The sequence below is a fragment of the Carettochelys insculpta genome, chromosome 5 (genome assembly GCF_033958435.1).
Source record: "Carettochelys insculpta isolate YL-2023 chromosome 5, ASM3395843v1, whole genome shotgun sequence".
Classification (NCBI taxonomy): Eukaryota; Metazoa; Chordata; order Testudines; family Carettochelyidae; genus Carettochelys; species Carettochelys insculpta.
In genome coordinates, this window is record NC_134141.1 from 123798454 (window position 1) to 123816837 (window position 18384).

General features: G+C 44.8%; 1 protein-coding gene across 47 annotated transcripts in view; it reads left to right on the forward strand.

Moving 5' to 3' along the window:
- The window catches only part of CELF4 (CUGBP Elav-like family member 4), an 860865-nt gene that overhangs the window by 478737 nt on the left and 363744 nt on the right, over positions 1 to 18384 (forward strand). For 46 of the 47 annotated variants that reach the window (XM_074994371.1, XM_074994394.1, XM_074994372.1 and 43 more), the window contains exon 3: positions 10199 to 10247. In XM_074994371.1, the coding sequence (XP_074850472.1) occupies positions 10199 to 10247 (49 nt within the window). Of the gene's footprint in view, positions 1 to 10198; positions 10251 to 18384 lie in introns of all 47 variants that reach the window. The other variant, XM_074994405.1, reaches the window with a different exon arrangement.

Consider the following 18384-nt stretch of genomic DNA (forward strand, 5'->3'; position numbering starts at 1 on the left):
CTGGAGTGCAGGGATGGCCAGTAGCAATCATTCTCAGAGGTAGGAGCCAGAGCATTGAGTGATTTGTAAAGGTCAAAGCCTTCAAGATATTTTTTTCATATCTCATGCAATCCCATTTCAGATCCTCTCATCTATTTGTGTACACGGCTCTGACACTCGGCTCAGCTGGGAGGGGAAGGGAATGAAGACTCCATGCTAGACAGATAAGGTTTGGGATAGAATAATCTCAGAAACATTCTTCATGACCAGCACTTACCCATAAAATGCTGCCATGGTATTTTCATAGCTTGTTTTTTTTTTTGTTTGTTTGTTTTAAACCCATTGCCTTTCATTGTTTAATTAACCACAGGCAGCTTGAACTTTTTTATTTTGCATGTCTCGCTTGTTCAATGTAAGGCTGCTGGTGTAATCAGTCTATTTTCTCCCAATGCCACTGGATTTTTTTTTTCGTTTAATTATAGGTAAAGATAAAAAATTGAGGGTCAAACCCTCAGCTGGTAGAAAACAACGTCTCTCTGACATTATCATGAGCTGAAGGTCTGCTCCTAAGTTTGGTTTCTGACTTGACTCTGATGCCACTGACAGGTTTACACTGTAATTCCTTTCAAATCAGTGGAGTTACTCTTGACTTATTGATGTAAGTCAGACTCAGGCCTAGAACTAAGCAATCAGTTATGAAATACAGTACAGTTGTAAATTAATTTTCAGTCCTTCCCAACCCTGACATTGATGCAGCTTGTATTTCCTTACTGTCTCTAATTCTGAAAGATCACCCAGTAGCTATGGGCCCAATGCTACAAATGCTTGTCAGTTTATGTAACTTTACTCACAAGGGTAAGCCTGTTGATTTTAGAGGCGTTCTCCCTGGGGATAAGTTACTCACATATACAAGCGCAGCGTTGGACTCCGGCTCCCAAAATGCTTTGCGAACTATGGGCTAGTCCTTAGAAGAGCTGAGAGCTCTGGCCTAGATCCAGCAAAGCACTGAAGCACATGCCTACCGTTAAACACATGAGTAGTCCCTTGGGCTTCATTCCTGCTGGCTGCAGCAGAGCTGTCATTTGCCCACTAGTGAAATAAAGTCTGCTCTGTGGGGAGATTGGGAGGCAGTTGAAATGCACCCAGCAGTGCTAGACAACCATGTAGAACAGGGAGTGCTGGAGAATAATGTAACAGTACTGGTGGAACCTGCAAGGTAGTTATCCAAAGGTTGGACTTTGTTTTGGACTCTCAGTTAATCCCCCATTTCCTGCAAAACTGCCAGGAAACTTTAATAACCACCAGTGATGTGAAGAGTGATGACACTACCTCTCGTATAGTGCTTTTTATCAGGTGATCTCAACATTTTTCCCAATTGCTACTATAATTTTCCTTGCAACACTTCTGAAAGGTAAGGCTGTGCATTTTTGCATTATGCCCATTTTGCAGATGTGGAATTGAGGCACAAAGAGGCTAAGTGACTTGACCATAGCCGCAATGAAAGTCTCTGGCAGAACAGGGAAATCAACCTGGGCCTCGTTAGTAACAATGAACATACAGCAATGACAATATATGGTTGGCAAAGGAGAGCACCTTTTGCCTTATTAGTGGCTGGAACTAACTATTGGTTCAGTGCTGTATTAGGAGGCGAAGGACCACCAGCTGAACCAACATCCCCTTCATAGGACACAAGAGTCCTCTTGGAGGTGTCTCAAAAGGCAGGATCCAATGCCTATTTTGGTGGGCTCAGGATCAGATCCCAAGTACAGTCTTGGCTTGACCCTCCAAAGCTGTAGATCCCAGGCTTCTTGCTGTGTTACTTTCTACCTCAATTTGTCTGTCCTGTACCTTCTCAAAAAGCCTTTGTCCTGGCATTGTGCATACACATACTATGAAGTCTCCTTCCAATGACTATCCCAGGTTGAAAGTCCTCCTGACTGTTCAGAATTCAGAAGTGGTTTGAAAGCACAGAGCTACTTGCATTGGAATGATCTAGTCTCTGTTAACTGAGGCTGCATGGGGGAATTGTTTCTTCTAGAACAGGGAAAGCAGCCAATTTCCACTTGGTGTACCTACTTCAGGCATGGAAATGACTTCTTGGTCACAGGAAATTCTCCCACCTACCTCTGGTCTAGCATTTTCCATCAGTAGCTTTCAAAGGGCTTTTCCACAGAGGTCAGTTAGCACTATCCCCATTTAACATATAGAGAAACTGAGGCACAAACCAGTAGGAAGTGTCTTGCCCAGCAGACTGGTTCAAGGCCTGGGAGTTTTCTGACCCCAAGCTAGTGTTCTGTTCGCTAGGCTACGCTTCCTCCCTCTAAGACTAATGGGCTATGGAGAATGAAAGTTTTCCTTCCAACAAGCCCTAAAAGTGAAGCTTTGGGAGAAAAATGATGAGGTGGAATCAGGCTGATCTGCTCCCCACGTGCCTTCAAAGCTCTAACTAGCACCGATAAAATTTACTAGATGGTGTTGGTCAAAAGGGACCACTGACATCTGTCCTGCACAATACAGGGCATAGGATTCCACCCAGAGAGTTCTGCATTGAGTTCAACTACTTAGTCCTACACTGCTAGTTATCAGGCTGGTGGTGACAGACTTCTTGGCAAGAGAACTGGTTTCTATTCTGCCACACGCATCATCAGTGTAATTATTAATTAAATTCCAATAATCTTTTTATCCTCCCCTTCCTTTCCTTGTGTCGGTCACGCTCTCCTGGCGTCCTGCCTCAAATCGGTTTCTCACCCGCGTGGGGCAGAATCTGTCTTTTTTCGTCTGTGTCTGTACAGCCCCTAGCACGATAGAGCTTCCATCCCAAATGAGGTTACTGGACATCATGGCAACAGAAAGATGAATGAAGGAGGGAGGGAGCTGGAGAAGAGGAGGGTTGAAGGGAGGGAGAGGGAAAGTTAAAAAAAAAGGAGAGAGATGTAATCAGAGAGAAATCAGGTGTCTCTCTCTTTTCCACCTTCCATTCCCAGGTGATCCTTCTGTCAGCTCTAAATTAATTTCAAAGCCAAAGGGAGCAGAAAAGGATTGGGATGGGGGGAGCAATCCTTAAAAATTCTCAGTACGGAGAAGCGTCTGTCCCCTGTCAAATTCCTGCGCTGGCCTGTAGCGGATGATGCTGTGAAATATACAGCAGCCGGCTCTGACATTTCATTTCTGCAGAGAATTGAAAAAGGGCTTGCTGTAATTCATCGCTTCTTGTAACTCAAACCTTTCCTGACAGGGGTACCTGCACTGTCTCTTAACAGTGGCACCGCCACTGCTGTAATTGGACATGAAAAATGATGTCGTGTTTGTACGTGCAGGGAAGATTCAGCTTGAACCTGGGTGGGGTGCACTGTGGGCTCAAATGGGGTGATTCGGGCTAGTTCTGGCTGGTATTTACAATTTCAGTATTAGGGATGGGGATGGCTGGGAGGGCATTTGCCTGGGGATCCAGGCATGCAACAGTGTTACCAGCACCTGCAGGGCAATCTCTCCATTGGGACTGAAGCTGCAAGGTGCAAAGCATCATGGGAGACAGGAAGCTTTGTTCAGAGTTGTATCATGGGAGATTATTTGTACGAGTGAGGCAACAACTCCCCAATGACCCATCTACTTGTTTACCTGTTCTATGTACTGAAAGGCCCGATGCTCCCTTCCTGGAATGCAGCCAGAACAACTGGGCACAGAAGTCAGGAAACAGCAAGAAGTCCCAATGAGGGTGGGGAAACTGGGACACAGGGCATTGCTGGGACATGCCTGATGACAAATCAGAGGCAGAGCTGGGAATACACTTTGAGTCTCCTGCCATGAGAAAGAGTTGGCAATTAAGCCTGCAAGGAGGAGAGTCACGCTATGTGAGATCATTTCAAAGTCATGGTCACCATCCCAGTCTGGTGGCAGGTAGGATATTCCTACTACTGTATATTCCTGTCGTTGAAGTATGGATTTTCTATCCATGGAGATTCTGTGATGCAGATGCAGTCATTTAAGGTTCTTACTTTCTTTAACTGTATGCCTCCTTTCACATACAGTACCACATCCCCAACCTGTGCAACCTTCTTTATTCTGTAGCCTCATATTACCCTGCCCACTGACTGCCCATCTATGATGCCTGTTATGGCAATATGCTCATTTCATACCAGGCACTCTTGTTCATCCATTTAAGTGTTTAAACTTCTAGTGCATGTGTATTAACAGGAGTGTTGTGAGCAAGACATGGGAAGACATTTTTCTGCTCTACTCTGTGCTGAGTAGGCTTCAGCCAGAATATTCTGTCCAGTTCTGGGCACTACATTTCAAGAAAGATGTGGAGAAATTGGAGAAGGTCCAGAGAAGACCAACAAGAATGATCAAAGGTCAAGAGAACATGACCTATGAGGGAAGACTGAAAGAATTGACTTGTTTAGTTTAGAAAAGAGAAGACTGAGAAGGGACACGATAGCGGTTTACAAATATGTAAAATGAGATTACAAGGAGGAAGGAGAAAAGTTGTTCTCCTTGATCTCTGAGGATAGAACAAGAAGCAATGGGCTTAAACTGAAGCAAGAGAGATTTAGGTTGGACATGAACAAAAACTTCCTAACTGTCAGGGTTGTTAAACACTGGAATAAATTGGCTAGGGAGGTTCTGGAATCTCCACCATTTGAGATATTTAAGAGCAAGTTAGACAGATACGTATCTGGGATGGTCTAGAGACTCTAGGCAGTATTTGGTGCTGCCATGAGGGCAGGGAACAGGACTTGATGACCTCTTGAGGTCCCTTCCATTTCCAGTGTTCTCTGATGATGATTCTATATAAGCATGTGTGCGTTTTGTCAGTGTTCCATTGCTTGTCTTTATGTGTTATATTTAAATGTTCTTCAGTAGCTCCTACCTGTTCTTTACCAACATCTTTCCAGTAAAGGCAGCTGTTAATGGGATTACCAACTTTACTGGTCTGTTTTCTCATGTACTGGAGGTTTGTTTTCCTGCTTAGCACTTTCATCCCTCCGCTGCTCAGCACGGTGAATCCCAGTTGAAATCTCATGTTTGATTAGAGCTTGGTCTACACTAGGGAGGTAAGTTGAGTGCAGATACACAATCCTAGCTACAACAATTGCATAGCTAGAATCAATCAGCAATCAACTTACCTGGCCATCTTTTCAGGAAGAAAATCTACCATTGACCTCCCTTGCTCCTTGCGATGTCGAGGAGTATAGGGGTTAATCCCGGATAGTTCCATTTTGCACATCTCTACCAGGCATGCAAAATGGAACTCTGGAAGTTCAACCCTGAGTGGGTCAATCTTCCATGTAGTATGGACAAGCTCTAGGAGACAAAGTTCCCTGCTACCATGCCCACTTCCAGCATAGATCCATTAGAAAGCAGGATTGGTTGAATGGATTTTTGTCTGGGAGGTGAACGTTGTCAGTAAACACAGTGGCAACTCCCGGGGGTGTCCTGGGCAGGATTAAGAGGGTGAAACAGCACCAGGATCTCATCAGTGTCTTTGAAGGGACATGTGAAGGGAGACTGAAATGTCCATGGAAAACACTCTGGGTAACTCATCTGTGCTGTCTGTTACCTTCTGTTGCCATGATGTCCTGCAAACACTGTATTCCTATATCCAATTTCATATAGATTAACTGTGGGTATCATTCCATTCACTTCAATGAGAGTTACTCCCCACTCTTGCGACTGTAAGTGGGTGGAAACCCAGACCCACTTGGATCCTGCTGAACTCAGCTATCCTCTAAAGGTTCCCAGTTCATGCCCCTTCCTATCATAGGCTGAATGGAAATGCCCAATCTGAGCATCTGTAAACTTTGGAGATGCTCCACCTCATAGCTCAAGTGAAGCTGCTGGACCCCATGGAGAATGCTCCAGGCTGCCCCACAGTGTGCTTGGGGGTGATGGGAGTCAAAGGACACAGGCTCTCTCCTCTGGATACTACTCCTCCCAGGGCACAAGGGGGAGGCAGCACATTTTAATAAAGATGATTTCATTCACTCTTCCATTTCCATTTCATGGGCTCCCCTCCTACAGAGAGGTCTGTGGACAGCAGTATCACATACCCTGTGTGCTCACTGTGAGCAGATTCCATGTTTCTAAAACTAAACTGGATCTCTGGCTTCCCAGGTCCTCTCCCAGCTCTTTCTTCCTGCACCACGTGCTCCTTTCTCTAAGTTCCTTGCATGTTGCTACTACATAGAACGTCATGGGAGTATATTGACATTGGAAGACGTTCAGAAAAGGGCAACAAAAATGAGGGGGTTTGGAATGGGTGTGTCAGAAGGGAGATTAAAAAGACTGGGACTTTTCAGCTTAGAAAAGAGGAGACTAATGGGGGATGTGACAGAGGTCTATAAAATCATGTCAGGTATGGAGAAAGTGAATAAGGAAAAGTTATGTACTTGTTTGCATAACATAAGAACTCGGGGTCACCAAATGAAATTCATAGGTTGCAAGTTTAAGTCAAACAGGAGAAAGTATTTTTTCACACAGTGCACAGTCAACCTGTGGAACTCCTTGCCAGAGGGTGTTGTGAAGACCAGGACTTTATCGGGGTTCAAAAAAGAATGAGATAAATTCATGGAGGTTAGGTCCATCAGTGGATATTAGCCAGGAGATGTAGAAATGGTGCCCCTAGCCTCTGTTTATTGGAGGCTGGAAATGGATGACAGAGGAGGCATCCATTCAAAGATTTCCTGTTCTGTTCATGCCCTCTGGGGCATCTGGCTTTGGCCTTTCTCAGAATACAGGATACTGGGCTACATGGACCTTTGATCTGATCCAGTATGGCTGTTCTTATGTCTTCTGAGGGCTCCAAGCTCCTCAGTGATCAGGAAAACCAGCCAGCAAATGAGAGGCAAGGAGGCTCCATGGTGATGCCCCTTGCTGCTGGTAGACCCCCCTGCCCCCGAGATCCAAGGATTCGGGTTAGGACTCTATCTTCTTCCCCAGGAAAGTCTGTCTGTGCATCTCTTCCCAGATGGAGGCTGCGCAGGAAAGGGAGTAAAGGGTATAATGCAGCTCTCTGAATTCCCTTCACTCTGAACAATCTCTTCCCCTTTGGGAATGGGACCCCTCTGCCTTGATCCCCCTTCCTTTTCCCCTACGCTGCCTCCCTGCTTCCAGACTTTCTCCACGAAAGTTTTATGGATGGAGAGAGGAAACTTAATTATTTCCCTCTCAATGTGTCTCCCTATAATTGGTGTCTTTCATGTCAAGATGATCTTAATTTGTATTATGGGCTCCGTGAATGCAGCACTTTCTCTTTGGTCTATAAAGAAATTGTCAAGTGTATAAATCATAATGCACACTAAATTACACGAGGCTTTTACTTATTAATTTCCCCAGTTTTTCCCCTTCACTGGATGCTGCTTCCCTTCCTCTTGTTCTCCTCTACCCACTGCCAAGTTTCTCTCCCTCTCTTCGCACTTCTCCCCAGTCTTGCCAGATTGCTTATTTTCAGAAAAAAGTGAGTAGTTCTGTCAGCTTCCATCATCATTGTCCAGGACTCTGGTTATCTCCCCACTTGCCTTGCAGCTGATTCCAGCAGGCCCTTCCCCTTGAGCAGGGGTCAGCAACCCCCGGCATGGGTGCCAAGAGTGGCACGCAAGACGATTTTCATCAGCACGTGAGGCAGGAGCTCAGCCCAGTTCCTTCTCCCCGCTGAAGCTGGGAGCTTGCTCAAAGCCTGGCCGCCTGTGGATAAACAAAAGATCAGCTAATGCAACCAACCCCCCCGCAACCAGTAAAGCTCTGCATTTTAATTGATTAATAAAGCTGTTGGAAGTAGGACTATAAGTAACTTTAAAAAGTACCACCAGCACTCAGGCTGTATGTAGAGATCAAGAGGTCAAATTGCAGCACTTCACCTCGGAAACATTGCTGACCCTTGCCCTTGGGCAACAGGTAGGAGTTTTGTCTTGAGCGGAGCATGGTGACAAGTATCAGACAGGTAGCCATGTTAGTCTGTAGCTTCAAGAGCAAGATGCATCTGATGAAGTGGGTCTTTGCCCACGAAAGCTTATGCTCCAAAATATCTGCTAGTCCATAAGGTGCCATAAGACTTGTTGTTCTTGTCATGAGCTGTCATGGCTCTCCCAAGACCACAGTTGAACTCAATGGGTGTCTTTCCAGGCCCCTGCTTGACATGTATCACTGATGTTGTGTAATGCACTGTTTGCTCAGGTCTTCCTTTAGCTGGCCCCTCAGACTGTAACAACTTCCTCTCCTCAAAGCCAGTCTCAAGTAGTTGAAATAGCTGAGGTTTGTGACTTTCTTGGAGAAGGTATGAGGTTCAATCACAGCTAATAATTCATACTGTCAGTGTATGTGTCTGTGGGTCATTACAACTCCAAAGCCAGAGACTGGTGAACGACAATAAATCCCCATAGCCAAATTCTGCTGCTGATTGTGCTGGTTCAAATTATTTGATTTCACTGAGCTTGCATGGGCACTGGGGTGGGCAGATTTGTCCTCCAGGGTCCAGAGCCACTGAGCTACCAGTCAAACCACTCTTCTGTTGAATATGAGTGTGATAACAACTGTAGTCTTTTTATGTCTAAGTACATTCCGCCCCTCGAGACAACAATGCGGCAGGATCCTCCAGGTCCTCCATCATGTTAACCTACTTGTCAGCCACATTGATAGCTTTTTAATACTAAATATGTTTGCGGCACAATTAGAATAAATTTAGACAGTTATGAAAGACTCTCCAAATGGGGGGTTGCAAAACAACTTCGCTGTTCAACTAAGATTAACCAGAGCCAATGTGGGGGCCAGTCAGCCAGCTGGACTGCAGGGGAAAAGTAGACGATGGAAGGTTAGAGGAAAGGGCTATGGAGGTCCCCAGTGTGTAGAATTAGTCAAGTCACTGGGGTGGGAGGTGTGGAGTGGGAAGAATGAGAGTTAGTCATCCAAGATACAAAGAAAAGATAGTGCCAAATAACCTTGTTATAAAGGCAGATGATTTAACATCACCATGTTGGATGCTGGCATTCTCTGCTCTGCACCACAGTCTGTGCACAAGAGGTAGAAGTGGCAGATCGTATTGTTTGGGGCAGAACTTTTAGAAGGAATTCCAGACATTTCAGAAATCTTCCTTTGTTCTCCCAGGTTGCAAAAAGCTAGCCTAGCAGTTCTGCTAGGATCACAGCAGGTTCTTTTGCTGGCTTGGTGCAGAGTATTCAGGGCTCACCTTAGCTCTTGCTTGGGTCTCCTGCAGCACTACAACCCACAACTACATGGTGGTTGGCCCCTGGTTGAGAAGAAAGGAGGTGAGGGTTCTCTACCCCGTCCCCTGTCCAACCACTATTACTTCCTCCTCTGAACTGTTCTGCATTCTTTTTGACTGCTCCTCAGTAGATACAGATTGAACTTCTCTAGTCCAGCACCCTTGGGACCTGACCGGTAGTGAACAAGAGAGTTTGCCCAACACGTAAGGTCAATATTGTCTAGCATGTTACCAACACTTCTACTGCTTACTGGGCTCTCAGAAGACATTTAGGGGTAAATTATAGCAAAATAACAGTACAGAACACTGAGAGCCAGGACTGGTGGCTGGAAACAAACTTTATGGAACCACAGGAAACTTGGCCCTGATCATGATAAATTGTTGTCTAACTAACTAAAATCATGCTGGATTACAGGTGTTGCCAGAAAACAGAGTTCCAGACTAGAGAGGTTCAACATGTACTATGTAGCCCCCTGGCTTCCCCTCCCGAGGTGGCTGCATTTATTTAGTGGTTGGGATGAACCCTGTGCACAGGCTGTTTTATATTAGTTCAAGTCTCAGCACTATTTTGAGGGGAGGTGAGGAAGGCCTTGAAGATGAAAAACTCCATTGAATCCCACCAAAACATTAATGGGAGATACACATGCTCACCCGTGGCCATCAGCTCTCCTCCTAAGAGTAGACGTTGCGGGTCAATGTAAACAGCAAATGCTGTTTCTGTCCCTCTTGAGTTCTGAGCTGGTCCGCGGCTGCTGGCTACTCAGTGCCCAGCTGCAAACCTATCAGGGGCTGAAAGACCGGAACCCGTCCCACAGCCAGTCAGCGGAGTGACACCAATTATCATCAGATGGGGAATCTGGCCTAAGGTCTGGCCAGTGTGTTGCTCTCCAGCTGTTTTGCATGTGCAGAAAAGCCTGCTGATCAAAGGTGCATCCTCAAACCCCCATAGTGTGAATAGGGGCTCCATTGTTAACTGTGCTTCTCTCTGTGTTTCTCCTGCAGATGAACAGACCAATCCAGGTGAAGCCAGCGGACAGCGAAAGCCGAGGAGGTAGTTGACTACATCGCTCTCAGCCACTGTGCTAAGTATAATTGTTGTCTCTGGCTTCTCTCCGGCAATGCGCTGATCAATTAGCAACATAATCACTGCCAAAGAAATTCCCTCAGCAGCAAAGATTCTCTTTATTAAATCTCCTTTCCTTCGGCTCACTTTCCTCATATTCAATTATTATTTGATTTTAAAAGGCAGGCAGGTGCCAGCAATTGCCTGGGAAACAAATAACTGCCTTGTTAAGAAATGAAGCATCAGGCACTGGCTTATCAAAGTTTAACAGCATTGACAGCAACTTATCTTCTGCAGATCATGCACCACTGGTAGACCAAACGGCAGGGATAGCTCAGTTGTGTTAGAACAAGGCAGGTGTTTCACTGAGTCTCCAGCCCTCGTATTTCGCTGGTGATTAGGAGATAGCAAACTTGATCTGGGATATTTCTGGCACCTGTAGCAGTATAGCCTGATGAATATACCGTATCAGCTAGACCAGTGTAGGGCAACCTAGGCTAGTGAGCAGGCCACACGAGTGGCCTCCTTCATCTCAGTGTTACAACCAAGGTGGTCTACCAGGACAGAGTAGTTTTACTAACCATGTTTGTGTACCTAGAAGTTGTGAGGTAAGCTGATGGGTAGTAGCACTACGGACGCAGAAGGAGTGCACATCTCTCACGATGTCTGTAATCAGCAAACACCTCACTTCAGGTGCCCTTGTTTTAAGTACGGGTCACTTTTGTTATACAGGTAGGAAAAAAATACTCTGCAGCTGAAAGTCAGCAGAATCTGGCAACCCTGTGCATAGACAATAGTAAATGGAACGTCTCGTGGGCCACACATAGAGCCCCAGTGGGCCACAGGTTGCCCATCACAGAGCTAGATGCTCATCTCAGTGAAACAGAGTTGCTCTGGATTTGCACACAAGTACCTGAGATCAGAATTTGCATGTGCCCCCAGATGTTGACACCTCTTATTTAGGGCCCACAGTTGCCTCCAGAAGGGTGGATTTGAAACAAAATTGTATTGGAAAGTTTGGAGATGTTTCACTGAGCTTCCCTAAACCAGGAAGATGTTTGTCAGATGTAGTCCCAGAACTGATTTCATTGTCTGCAGGAGGTTAATGTAGGCCATGAACTCTTCATTATTAGGTATTATTTATCAAAGTCTATGTTGTGGCTATGTCTCCATGTTTCTGCATACCTTGTGGTTTCTTCCTACTCCTGTCAAATCCCATCCTGTTCCTTTGATTGAAATATTAGGTTGGTGTTGTTGATCACACAACCATCCAGTGTATCAAGGATCACTTGCACAGGTCATACTAGTGCTTATAGAATCAGTATCAATGTCTGCATAGGTCAGAGTTTTCTGTTAGTAACCCAGTTCTTCTCTGGGTACAACCTCTCTGGGTCCTTTTCCAGTAATGTGAATTACATCACTCTGTGGGCAGTGGTTGAATTATCCAACGACTGTCATCTAAAGCAAGTGCAGCAAATCACAATAAAAGAACATGTTATATTCTCTTTTGTCAACACATTGGCATTCCAGTCATTTGAATATAATCAGAGGCTGAAATTCACCAGTGGCTGGATTCAGATGGAAGGCAGAGAGGAAAACCTGAGGTTATGAAACGGGAGACCTGGTTGGTTGACAGAAGTTTCATACGATTGATTTTTAGGTCTCCAGAATAGCTCCACTACAATGTAATCAAAGTCAGAGCTAAATCTCTCGCTGTTTGAGTCTGACGTGCCACCTCGGTGAATAAAAGCAAGCATGTGCCAATGGTATCGATTACGAATGGTCATGGTTCATGTTTGCTTTATTCTGCAAAGGCTCAGATCTTCAGCTCATGTAGAACAGTGGAATTCTCTGGTTTTCATGTAGCCACACTGATTTACACCAGTGGAATATCTGGGCTCATATCTCCCTATAAACTGGCATGCCCAGGGCACTTGTCAAATGCTGACCTCCTAGATCAGCTGCTTTGCTGACAGCTTGGGCCAGATGCACATTCCGGCAGAGCCCACAACGACAGGCTGTGTTCAGGGGTGGTCTTTTGTCTGCTTAATTAGACACACCAAAAATAATAATTAGGCCAGCCAGTGTGTTTATTGCTTCTGCAGAGCATGGGCCTGTAAATCGCTCCCTTTTATGTAGCTGGCTAATCGCAGACATGCACCTGGCTTGCTAGAATGGGTTTTAAGCCTCTCTTGCCAGCAGCAGCTGCCTTCAGGAAGGTGGGTTTGAACTGCAGAGTGCATCACAGTGGCTGTTTGAATCATCTTTACCCATCACACTGACAATAGACTTCCCCCATATTTTAGCTAATTATCTCCCCTCTACCACTCCTTACCCTGGTTTATTGCATCTCTCCGCAGTGATCCTCAGACGGGGCCCAAGCTGGTTCATTTGGCATTGAAATGAAAGCGAGGTTGTCTGAATTCCCCACTGACAAGTTGCTTCTGGGTTAGACAAGTTGCAGGACAGCATGACTCCAGGGCACTATGGGAAAAAAGAACAACTGGCACCCAGGGGAAGCATTGTATGAAAACTTGTGCTCCTTGTGAGCCCACTGGTTAAGGCAGGCACAGCAAGCAGAATGCTAAAGAGGAGGCCAGGTGTCTTAGGAGTGCATCAAAAGACAACATTAGAGCTGCAAGATAAAGGTCGACTCCAGCAACAAAGAAACTTAAGCTGTTGCTCCAATACACAGCATGTGTGTCGTGTGGGGAGGAGAGGGACTGGTTCTAACCCATAGCTATATGGTATGACCCCCAAAGACCATTGGGCATATGGGCCATCCCTTTTGCTCTTGTCTCTGGGGGACTGCCTGATGCTCCTTACAGCATTACAAGGAGAAGCAAGTGCTGTTTACTAGGTAGTTAACTGGGAAGCCTTTATTGAAAACAATCCGTGTGAAGTGAGATCTTGTTCTCTGCAGTGGTATACACACGAATTCAGATAAAGTAAGCTTTTTCCCCGAATACGCACCCAGCGTCTACTCTGAGATGTGGTTTGTTTGGTTTTGCTTTCCATTATTTGAATATATTTAAAAACACTCCCACTGTGAAATGAGGTCTTGTTCTCTGTAATGATGGCTTCATGAGTTTCAGCTCAGATAAGAAGCCCCAGATTTCCCCCAAATCGTCATCCCAAAACTGAAACCAAGCTGAGTTCAGTATCTACTTTGAGAGCTAACGTCTGTTCTGTCTTGCTTCCTTTATGTGAATGTGTTTAAAAACCTTCCCATTAAAACATGTTGACATCAGGTTTGGAAGATGAGAACGCTTTTCAGTACTCTTCATTATTTTTATCAGCCTAAGTGCCCATCAAATTAGAAATTCATGATTTTTCATTATGATTTTTTTGGAAAAGCAAGGGTTTAAATCAGAGGGAAGAAAGTCCTTGTCAACTTCACAAGAGTTCGAAGAAATTCTTGAAATTCAGAATTTAATAGAGCAGAATCCCTTCTATGGAATTCTTAGTGATGGTTCAAATAAGGTGTTGAAAGGTTATCATTTCATTACATTCACTAAAAGGTTTTAATCAGGGTAAAATCAATAGGTTGCTGTAGGAAATCACTAGAGCTGGACATTATTCTAAAAACTTTGCTCAAAACGTTGGCTTTATGAGAAGTCAAGTGCAAAACTCACCCTTATGGTGGAGATTGTAATAGGAAATCATCATCTCAGCTTCCGTGCATGTCCATGGAAAGGCAACAATTCAGCGCTAAATTGTATCCAGGGCCGAGTGCAGAAATTCAATTTTCACTCTTTTTGTGGGACACATTCTAAGCTAACCCTCCACCTGCCTCTGCCCACCCAGCAGGAGCACAGTCTTCCCTCCCTGCCCTCTTCATCCTGGCAAAAACCCTCCCCATCATCCCCAGCTTCAGCAGGAGCCTTCTGTCCCTTTGCCCAGTGCTGGAGCTTGAGGAGTTCTGTGCCATGACAATTACTGAGGGGCATGCCCCAATTTAGCCACCCAGGCACAGCCCCCTGAATTCTACTGTTGTGAAAATATCCCCACTGAAGTGTTAGATGTTGTATTCATTTCTCCCAGACTTTCCCAGAAGATTCTAGTTTCTAGCCCCATGTTCAGGCCTAAAGAAAAGGGGCAAAGTTTACCAAAGGTTTCCAAACTCAGGAAAGGTTCTAGGTTTGGTTAGTGACTGGGGGCAAAAGTTTTAAACCAGTTCTTATTTTATCCTGTCCATCCCCCTGCCTCTTGCACTGACTGGAGACTTTGGCTGCAGTGCTTTCCGTGAACTTAAGATAAACCCTGCCTCTTGATTCCCTTGACTTCTCTTGGCCTTAAGATCCTCAAACCCAGGGGACTCTTCTTCCACTCCAGTTGCTCTGTTAGTGAGGTTTTGCTGGATTCTTCCTTCCCAGAGCCACAGAGAGGATCCATAAAGGAAGAGAGAGATATGCAGCATGCTACACTGACCCAGTGCCAATCTCTGAATGCAAACGCCCTGGGAGTGGTGTCAGCAGATCTCCCAGGCCTGAAAATTGCTAGATTGAAAAAAAGTGTGTGTTAAATAAAGTCCCAAGGTGGTTGAGAGTTCAAAGGTAGCAATGCCCTGCAGAGAGGGATTAGAGAGTTTTACACAACAGTCTCCATTTAATTCCATTACAAGCCTTCACTGAACAAGCACATCTCTCTCCCTCTCTGTCTCACTGGTTTTCCAGGATGAAGTATATCATGGCAGCAGCTGTAAAGTTTTGGTTTCCTGAATTTCTGATGACTTGCATGATTTCCTTATTGGGGGAGGCAAATGCCCCTCTAATCAGTATGGTTTTCTGGAACCACTTGCTAGAGTACAGAGGAGCTGGAGATTCCTTTCCAGAAATTAGTTTTGAGGCAGATTGGTTATGGAACTATTTATGCTTGGCCTTGAGCCAACCTCGTTCCTGGTTAAGAAAGCTATACAGATACCCGTAGCTTGATGCTCGTTCAAGGGAAGCAGGGAATTTTTGAGCATACTGGTGGAATATTACCATAACATGAAGGAATGATTTGCATTTCCCCACACAATTTGGCCTGTGGACCTTGAAGCGCTTTGCAAACCTTATGGATCTGATTGGGGATAAAAAAGAGGCCAATCTTGAGGTATTTTCTCTGCAGCTGTTCTGTTGCAAGTAGGTGGTGCCTATGTCCATCTTCCAACTGGATGGCCATAAAAAAGAAGCCAAGTTGGATAGTGGGTGCTGGAAGTGCTGCCGTTGCTCTGGAACACAGAGGGAGGAAAGCCTTTCAAATCCCACGTCTAGCCTGGAGACTCCTTTCCACTCCCAGCCTTTTCAGTGACACTGCACACTTCCATGAGACAATCTGTAGTTTAGACATTTGGGTGTAATCTGCAGCCCAAATTGGGGACCTGCCTACCTGGCAGGGTCCTGCCTGAACATCCACGCCTGTGGCTGCCAACCTTTTCATCAACACAGCACATTTCCATGAGACAGACAATTCCACGGCACACCCACCATTTTTAGCTGAATCGACTGCTCATAAACATCACATTTATTTGGATTTACTATGGTCACAGTCTTACTCGAGAGGTTTGCAACACAGTAGTGCATACAACAAGCTAAACAAATGTATTCATGTGTCAAATCCACCACAGAATACACCATCTTATACAGACACATTTTCAAAATCTGCTCAACACCATGCTGGGGATGTAACCATTGAAAGCAGCTCCCCTCCCCACCTGTCTGTTGGAGCCAGAATGAGGCATTTAAATTGTATGCCAGCTGCAACAGGCTCCTGTCTGCCCTTCTTCCGCCTCGACACAACAGAGAGTGAGGGCGGGCTCCCCACCAGCTCGTTCTGCTGGGAAGCAGCATTTCAGCTTCCCTCCGGTGTGAACAGAGTCCTGCAGCATCAGCATTTCCCCTCACACTGACTCTGCAAAGGGAGACTGGGACTATGTGAGCTGGGACTTAGGCAGACTTGCTGCTTGAGCACCAGCTGGTGTGGGGTCTTCAGTTTCCCCTAGCCCCTTCCCACTGTGGCTCTTCAAAGAGCAAAATTTCAGGACACACTAACAGTTCTCAGGGTACACCAGTGTGCCACAGCACACTGGTTGAAACCCACTGGTCTACACTGCAATTAAAAAGCCCCCTAGCTCAAACCCTGCCAGCACAAGTCAGTTGGCATGGCTCAGCTGTGGGTTTGTAACTGCATTGCAAACATATCCTCAGTCTGCATAGAAAAACTTAGGGAGTCGCCAATGAATCCCATGCTTAAGTGACCAAGATCCTATACTTGTGTGTGCGGCTGATGTGCTGACTTGACCTCCCAGCCTTTATGTTTCTTCTCTATTTAGATCATCATTTTTTGATAGGTAGACAGAGGTAGGAAAAGTACCCCAAAAGCTACTTGAGTAAAAGTACTGCTTTTTGGGGGGACGCGGGGTGAATGTACTTAAGTACAAGTCACTGGTGTTCCTTTCGAAAACTACTTGTGTAAAAGTACGCATGCACAGATGTACACACACACACACGTCACACCTTTATTGTATTCAAGTATCCAGAAGTGAAAGCAGCTGCACTTTTATTCAAGTAACTTTTTGGGTACTTTTTCTACCTCTACAGTTAGGGACCGCCTCATACGCCATGTATGCACAGCTCCCAGCATGATGGAGCTGGCTGAAGAGTCTAGGTGTTGCCAAATAAAATTAATAATTAAAATGAGGTACATGGGAATAGGACTTAGGGGCTGTGAACTGCGCACCTTGCAGATGTGCAGAGTAATGCAGGCCAGCAATTCATACAGTGACATCTGAGGTCTTTTCAACAACAGGACAATAACTAACAACCTGGGGGAAAAAAATAAAGGTTCAAGTGAGAAAAATGTAACTATAAAATTCCACCTCTGGAAACACAAGTTGACATTCCATCTGATCCTGGGGACTCGTTAGAATCCTGGTAACTTTGTAAGGTAAAGGTTGCTTGTCAATGGGTTATTATGCAGCATTAATAATGCATTTATAGACATGTTCCCCAATTAATTTGCAAAGTATTTATGGCACCGAACAGTTAGAATGCATTAATATAATCACTCCTAGTGCATTGGCTGTGTTGCCAGGGCTTTTGCTCATCATTCTAATTGGCTTGTTATTACACAGAGATGTAATAACCCCTCTCTGCATAGTTGTTTATAGCCCATCAATAGTAAACGCATTCCCTTTATTGGAAGTGATGTGTGTTTTATTATAATATAGCCCAATAAGTGCAATTCATGTAGATGAGCGAGGTTGCTAATGAATTGGCTCCCTAAACAGTTGAAAAAGCAAACCGGTTATTACATATTTTGCTATCTGAGGTATAATTGTAATTATGGTTGCAGCCGCTTTTCTTTAAATATCAAAAGGCACGGTGGAGGGTGTTTTTTTCTTTTCAGTGCTCAAAAGAGAGGGTTTGGCTCTTGCTCCTAATTTACAAATTCAAAGCTATGGTTGAAATTGCCAAAGCATCTTCACAGGAACTGGGTCATTTAGGCAATTTTGAAGCAAACGGTCATCCTGTTTCTATCTAATTTTCCATAAGGTATTCTTCTATACCTGCCTGAGAGGTCTATCCAGAGTGAGGAGAGAATACAGGATCTCTTATCCCAGAATTATAAGGTGGTACTTGGCTTGAAGGTGAATCTCTGTTAGCTTTAGGAACATTGAGGCAACTTTGCAGTTCACAAGGCTCAGGAAAGAGAAGGTTAAAAAAGATTTTTAAAAGATGCCCAAATTCTGTTTTGTTTTGTTTTGTCTTTTGTGTATTATTTATTTTAGAGTAGCTATTTTACAGTCAATCTATTTTTCACTCACTTAAGAGTTGTTCTTTTTTCTGAGCATGAATATGTAGCAAGTAGCACTCTCCCTTCTGCACATCAGCTGAATACATTCATTAAAATAGGAACAATTTAGAAACAGCAGCATATTTGCTGAAAAAGTCAACTTTTTGCTCTGAAAAAGTTTTAGGTAATGACTGCCCCACATCTGCCTGAAGCTTTTTGTATGTTCACCCTCAGGGACCATACTCAGGCCCAAACAATTCACTAATCATTGTGGATAATATTGTTCAATTTATGCAAAGCAACCTTTGTGTGCCTTCTTTGAGAGTGGCCTGACTTCTTGGAGATG